We start from the raw sequence: 7,895 nt of genomic DNA on the forward strand, positions 1-7,895 counted from the left end.
GTGACCTCCTCCGTACGTGGACTTTGTTGCTATATAATGTAACCTGATTTCCTCCTTTGCTCTCGTCATAATTACTTTGGCCACTTGAGGGCTTTGTCACTTGAAGGTAAACATTCTGTTTTGGGGGCATTTGCTGAAAGGACTGAAATTATCTCTCACGACTGCTAGAGGTCGCTTAATAATAAAATGTAACTATTGATAGTAATAAGCTGCTTGCACAGATGACCTATGGGGTCGTTTTTAATGGTTGGACAGTCTAAAAAACAGAGGTTTGATAGTAATTCACAGTCAGATGATCTTGGACTAATAAGAAAAAGTCATCTAAACATTAAATGATTCCTGACTTGATATCTAGTTTAAAGATAGTGGTAGTAAACTCTCTTGTGAAAGGCCGTTCTACATGTAACACCACAAACATTTAAAGCTGCTTATGCACAGTTCTTATTCCTGGCCCAGAAAACAGCTAACAGGCTAGTGTCAGAGGAAGGGAAGAATCATACCTTACAAGCATATCAGACGAGGGTTAAACGTCCTAATCCTTTAACTGATTTGAAAACTGATAGCAAGATCTAAAACTCAGATGGCTAATGAAGGGACTTTAAAAACATTCATAAACAGGGAGTAAGAAGACTGTGCAGAGTGACGGTCAGAGCAAATGCAGAGATTGGTGCACAGTTTATACTGAGAGCTGTAGTGAGAGTGAACCACAGAGAGATACGTATACACGGAGCCCATATGTCACATTAGGATTAAAACCTTTCTCTCTTGTCACCATCTGTCTTTTCATCTACCCACTCCTGTTTTCGTCTAACAAACAAGAGAGCCCAGTGACATAACCGTAATACATCAACAACACATTCAAATATGGTTTACTACCATGACGGGAAATAATAAATGTCTATCGATATGATGTCAGCTGACACACATTATGAACAACTAAGTTGAATTGTTGCTGTAAGTATGGATACTGCTACTACGACTAATAATAATAATGACCCTTGGAGGACAGACACTTGCCTCCAGGCGGATGATACTTGTTTGACTTTGGTCCCACTGCTTGGCACTTAAAGCTACAATATGTAAGTTCTGGAGATCCGTAGCATGAGTCTCGAAAGCAAACCACACTGCACCTTCCACCCCTTCCTCTCCCTGCTCCATTATGCTTCACCCAGCCCTTCATCTACATCCTTGTGTACACTTACTCAACTAATGCAGGAATCTGGAGCTTTCTTGCCTGTGAGTCAGCTATAGCGACGTCTTCCAGCAGTGCAAGAGGAGAACTAGACCAGAAGCACATTCACATATTGACTTACAGCCGTGAGCGCCCACCCGTGACTTTGGCCATCTCTGGTTGGTTAGAAGGGCAAGGCTCACTCAAAAACTTTAGAGGGGAATATCTCTGCACTGCTGCCAGGCTGTTCAATGAGTTTTTGGTCACAGACCCCTTTGACGACACCACTCCGCATTAAGATATGTTCATACTTCAACTAAGAATAGTAGAAAAAGTTACAATTTGTATCTTTGATATGACATGAAAAATTGTCTGTCCGTCCGTCCCATTCTTGTGAGCATGATGTCTCAAATTTACAAAAGGTCATTGTGTCCTCACAAACAAGTTTATGGCCATAACTCAAGAATTCATAAAATAATTATGACAAAATTTCAGACAAATGTCTAATAGGATGAAATTATGACATTTTATATCCAAAGGGTCAAAGGTCAACTTCACTGTGATGTGATATAATGCTCTGTAAAAACAGTTTTCGGGCCATTATTCAACGCCATAAATCAGGTGTCTACAGCTTTATGCTCAATCAGACTTGTAGGAGTCCACCATCTTCACTACCTCTCCCTAGATGACAACCAGGACAGGGGGCTGCCTGCTCCCCTGTTAGTCCACAACAGGCTCATTGGTTTTGCTGACTGTCATCTATGCTCTTATGTAAAAATAGTCTCTAAGTGTAGACAGCATGTTTCTCACTGGAAATTATTCACTGGAATCATACATGTCAATGTAGTGATAACTTCCATTTTGCCAAAATACACTTAATACCTTTTTTAATAATTTTCTTCAAGGTCTTCACTAAATATATAATATGAGTCTGGATAGACATGGATGTAAACTGCAACTTACTGGTTAGTGAAGGCATACAACCGGGAGGCAGTAATTCTAGTTCTAATGTACAGTCTTAGCCATTTTATGCAGTGAAAAGTGTAACATCCCTAAGGACTGCATGTTGCCAAAATAAGTACATCTGCTGAACACGAAGAGCCCAATTCAAATGAAGGTGCCCCTCCTGAACGCCTGATCAAACAGTAAATGAGAGAGAATAGTTGGTCGATGATGGTTTGAAAAGGTAACATTCTGTGAATGGACTATGTTATTTAGAAGTAGATTGACTTCACTTCTTTTTTTTTTTTTTTTTTTTTTTTAAGAACTAAGCTGAACCACGTTTACATTATCAGAGGGTAAATTTATTGAGCACGCAGTGTAGTGGTCTTAAACACGTGCCTTAAATAATGGTAGAATGTTTTTCAATGAATATTTTAATGGTAATATAATTATTTATAATGCTTATTGTTTTGTGACAGTTTTTCCTCCTTTGTTTTACCATTGTGTCATTGAAATAGAGGAGAAAAACAGAAAGGAGGAGGGATTCGGAGTTCATTTTTGAATGCCCATCGACACACACACACACACACACACACACACAGAGAGAGAGAGGGGGCTTAGAGACACGTTGGTTCACTCTGGTCTGTACACGCTATCTATGTTAAACAGATTTACTACTATTAGACTCTTTTTCCATTTGTTCACTCAGTCTCTCCATCCCTCTTAATCCATTCTGTGTGCGATCAGTGTTAATAGTATAGCAGAGTAGTTTATTTGAATATACAGAGAGAAATGATAATGAAACAGGTTTATCCTCACAGAAACCTTTGCAAATTAAAAACTGTACTAGAACAATTTTGCTGTTGTGTTCTTAGCAGTACAAAGGTATCTTTGTTGCTTATACCATTGCTTTAAAGCTGTATCATTAATTCAATTTTTTTAAATTTATTTTTGTTGACCACTTGGTGGCAGCAGAACAGGATTCACTACACTGACATATTAACATCTTAAAAAAATGTTAGGGCAAATGTGTCTGCAAGTAATTTCCCATTTACATGCATACATGCAGCAGACAGAGGAACATTAACATTCATTTGGAGTGGTGTTTATGTCCACGTAATAAATGTAAACCCAATATTTACTCTCTTTTAGCTCTGTTTCAGTCTCCACCAACTTCTAGGAGAAACACTGGGCTCTTTAGCTCTTAGATGCTCCACTAGATTCAACAGCTGGATGTTAACTTTGTCTGTCGGAGGTTTGGTGCTGGTAGCGTACAGTGGTTTTATCTGAGCTTTTTCGATGAAAACAGCTGCCGAGTGCAACTGAAGGGACAGCTTGTGGGTGAGAAAACTAAAACAATGAGCTGAAAGACAGTAAAAAGCTTGATTGAAATGAGGGGATAAGCAGAGTCGGTGATAATTCTCTGTGGTTTTGTTACTAAAATGACATCTTTAACATTACACAATGTGATTTGATCCATTGATAATATTTAAAATAAATCAAAAAGATCAAAAAATGGATATGGACAATGACAACAAATCCGTTTTTGTTCATAAGTGTAATCATTCTTAGTAGCCACCACTATGATAGTGATGCAGGTAATGGGCATTTTCCCAGTCGAGTAAGTCCTGGATTTATCCAAATAAATACACTCGCAGTGAAGCATTCACTCTGGTTTGTACATAATATTTATGTTGATGCTTTATTGTACGAATTGTGAAGCCTCTCGATTGAATGACAAAACCAAACTTTCAACTTGCATTGCCTCATATTTGCTACTACTAGATATTTTCTCATTTTCCAGATTTGAATGTTCAACAATAAATATTAAAGCAGGATTTGAATTAGTACATTGTATGCAGCTGGGGCATTAGGAGAGTCCTCCACTGGCGAGATACCAGTAAGACTTGTCTAAGGATTGTGTATTTAATGCTTGGGACCCAGAGACTGTGATAATCTGGAGACCAGAAATAACTCCTAACTGAAAAAACTGGAATGTAGGACCCTCTACTGCCAACAGAGATCACATCTGTAGGTATGGACGTGCAGAATAACCAAGGGCAGGCAGTGAATCACTGTACAGTGAATTGTATTTCTATCTCTGATTGGGTTTCTGCATCAGTGAACACTAAGACACTGATAAAAAATCTGCAACATGATTCCTAAGCAGCAACAATGACATGACAAGACTTAGGCAAAATGTGATGTAAAAGGTAGTGAAAAAAAAATTTGCCCAAAGTGTACAAGCAGTTAAATATACGTATATACTTGTAACCGCACACTTGTAAATTCAGTTTGTTACACTGCTTCTCATGGGGACTCTTGTTATATCATAAGTGCAGAGAAGACACAGTTCATAAAATAAAAATGGCATGTTTGACTCATGGACCAAAAGCATCGGCAACGGTTAGTATTATTGTCACACCCAAATCAAACTTACCCTGGTTTAATTTCATTAGCTGCATCAGTGTTCACTGTACAATATCTCTGGCTCTGAAGTGTAGTGAAGGGGAAGAGTTGTGATGTCACTTCCAGTCAGTGAGCATAGTGAGCAGAGATTTGCACTGCCTTTTGCAGTGCATTCTGGGAATTTTCCAGGGAGCTGAATTTGCAGTGCCATGGAGTGATACTGGCATTGGGACATTCAGTGCACTATCGAGGGACCAGTTTGAGACACCCTGTGTTCCCCCCAGATGCTCATGCTGCTATTATTCTCATGGACCGTTTAAATCATTCAAAAACTAAACAAATGGCCTAAATTTTCACTAAAGCGTTTCCTTCTCCACAAAAAGAAACCATATATGAAAGCATTCCTGAGTTTTTAAGTGCTATAGGAAGGCAACTGGACTGGCATGAGATCCTCGAAGATGTTCACCTCTCATCCGAAAGGCTTCTTCAGTTCTGACTAGTGATTCTGTGAGAATCTTCACAGACATATTCCGAAGTTATGCAAAGCCACCCAACTCCTACATAAATAACCCTCATTTAACAGGTTAAAGCAGCTGGTAGTGCAGTTAGATTGCCGTAGCACTCCTGTTGTCGAACTGTGGTCAAATATGGTTCAGTGATCAAATGCCGTAATACTCAATATGAATCCTGATGGTTTGTTTAATAGCATTTAAGTCAGTAAGAGGAGTTAGGGATTTACTGTGGGGAAATAATGTGATGGTTTTAATAGGTTTTGACAGGGCATCAGTATTTTTTGTAGTTTTGAAGGAATGGTATTCTGGCAGGAAGTGGTTAAGGAAATTGGTGGCAAAAAGGGGAAGTTGTCTGTACCTTTACTGTAAATACCATTATTAGTTCTAGGTTCTGTTCTATTAATTCTAGGTGCCTGTATGCAGAAGTGGAAAGTTGGACCATGTATATTCATATACAATGTAGTTCCACCCCTGCTGACATGTTCACAGACCAACATCATCATATCCACCAAAACAGTTGATGCACAGGGCTTGAAATTATTTACCCCAGGGTAACCTGTTCCTCGAAATTGTTGGTTCTGTTTGGTGTTTAGACAACATGGGCATTTATCTGATTCTCAGAGGAAATATGCAAAAGCTCAATCCCACCTACTGTATGAATATCAAATGGATAATTGAATGCTTATCTAACACAGGAGTAAAATTGCAAAGGGAAGCACGCTTACTACATACAGAACTGTGCAAAATTTTACTAAGAACAACCGTGTAATTTTTATCCTCAAGTATAGAAATGCACAAAAATTTGTATTTATATTTTTTACAGTTTTGGACATGTGTCAGCCACATGCAGAAAATCTTTCATGACACTTGGACTGAGCCAAACTTTGCTCATCATATATGGGGAATCAACCAGTTTTTCAGGTTTTATAAATGTTTTCCTATAAATTTCTCTGTGTCTGATGTATTCCTGTTAATTTTTCCGTTTACAGGACTACCGTGTGAATATCTTCCTTCGTCAGCAGTGGAATGATCCCAGGCTTGCCTATGCTGAATATCCAGATGACTCTCTGGACTTGGACCCCTCTATGTTAGACTCCATATGGAAACCAGATCTGTTCTTTGCCAATGAGAAGGGAGCCCACTTTCATGAAGTCACTACAGACAACAAACTGCTCAGGATATTTAAGAATGGAAATGTTTTGTACTCTATAAGGTAAATGCAGTTGGCGGGCATCAACATTGTTGAATTATATCCTTGTGTGACTGATAGTGGTCAGTCATAAATATTTACAGTCCACAGGATGGACAAAGTTGTTGTTTCGCAAGTTACAAGTAGGTTCTCTTAACTCTGACAAAACTGAGAAGACATGGGAACACATGGTGACGCATTTGTAGCATTTTCCTTGCCAGAGGCACACAGTAAGGTTGTAAACAGCATGAGATTTGGAGGAATTCATTATATGAATACATCATCTGAATGAGGGTGCACCATCAGGATTTCACTTTTTCTAGGGGACCTCACTGAAGAATGAAAACTGTATGTGTATTTTATTCAAACAAAACCTTTTTTTCTGATTGCACAGTATCTGGTGATATCATTCTTTTTTGATTGAGCATGCACCAAAAGCATGCTTACCCCCAACAAAATACACAATATAACCCAAAATAATGAGGAGTAAAAAATTCAAGACTAGACATATTTGTGCAATAGAAGAACTGAATATGAAAACTCATTGATATTTTTATGTGTCCAAAAAGCAAAAACTAAAAACTAGAGCCCTGACAATTTTATTTTTATTTTTTCAAAAAATTCCAACAGTCTGTTCATGTGATGACTATATCCTTGTATTCACCTTTCATACTCTCAACTCTTTGACTTTCAACATGAAATGCTTATTTCTGTATTGCTGTATGTAAGTTTATGGGTTTGTCTTTGATGTCCCTGCTAAATGCTTTTACCATGCATGTGATTCTAAAATAAAAGAAGCAGCTAACCTTCTGGTTATACTCGCTACAGTTGATGATGGGTCACTAGAGAAAAATGGAAGATGTTAACATCTTAAATATTGGGCTTAAAGTTGGGCTTCTGATTTGGAGGGTCAAAGATATCCCAGTTAGTGCTGCATTAATATAAAATAAGCTTAGATACAGCAAAAGCATTTTGATACTGTACATATGTACAACATTAAGTACAGTCAGTATCTTTGACTCACTTCTGACTTGTTCTCTCCTCTCTTTTCACTTTCAGACTAACATTAACTCTGTCATGTCCCATGGATCTAAAAAACTTCCCTATGGATGTTCAGACCTGTATCATGCAGCTAGAGAGCTGTAAGTACAGTTTAAACACACGCAAGCACAAACAAACACTTACACTTCTACTTATGTACTTGCAAGGACCCTCATTAACACAATACTTTCCCCAGCGCTTTACCCTAACCTTAACCATCATAACTAAATGCATTACCCTAACCTGAACCTAAACCTAACTCTAACGCATGTATAAGACTACAAAAGTGGACTGATACTGTTTCTGTTACAATATAACTTCAGATAATTCAAGCTATCTGCTTCCTCATTTGTATTCTTTCAAATACACCAGACAGCTGTTAAAACTATTTTTTTCCTGTTTTTTGTAATTTGCACACAGAGGTGTAGTGGCACGTATATTCAGTTGTACGGCATATGACTGAATAAGCTCTCATGATTGAATTGGTTATAAAATAAAGCTTCTCACATCTATGTCCTACAATTCAAAAATGTCAATAACACACCGTCGATTAATAAGTTACTGCTCAGCCCATGCTCACTACTCCTGCCTCCTCCTGCTGCTGTTTAATATTCATCATAATTGCATTGGC

General features: G+C 38.1%; 1 protein-coding gene across 6 annotated transcripts in view; it reads left to right on the forward strand.

The window, feature by feature from the left end:
- Nucleotides 1-7,895, forward strand: part of glra3 (glycine receptor, alpha 3) — a 67,329-nt gene that overhangs the window by 37,664 nt on the left and 21,770 nt on the right. For 4 of the 6 annotated variants that reach the window (XM_040145267.1, XM_040145265.1, XM_040145270.1 and 1 more), the window contains exons 4-6: nucleotides 6,024-6,247; nucleotides 6,328-6,366; nucleotides 7,283-7,365. In XM_040145267.1, coding sequence (XP_040001201.1) covers nucleotides 6,024-6,247; nucleotides 6,328-6,366; nucleotides 7,283-7,365 — 346 coding nt within the window. The remainder of the gene's footprint in view (nucleotides 1-6,023; nucleotides 6,248-6,327; nucleotides 6,367-7,282; nucleotides 7,366-7,895) is intronic. The other 2 variants (XM_040145268.1, XM_040145266.1) reach the window with 1 other exon arrangement.

Source organism: Xiphias gladius, chromosome 15 (genome assembly GCF_016859285.1).
Source record: "Xiphias gladius isolate SHS-SW01 ecotype Sanya breed wild chromosome 15, ASM1685928v1, whole genome shotgun sequence".
In the NCBI taxonomy this organism is placed as follows: Eukaryota; Metazoa; Chordata; class Actinopteri; order Istiophoriformes; family Xiphiidae; genus Xiphias; species Xiphias gladius.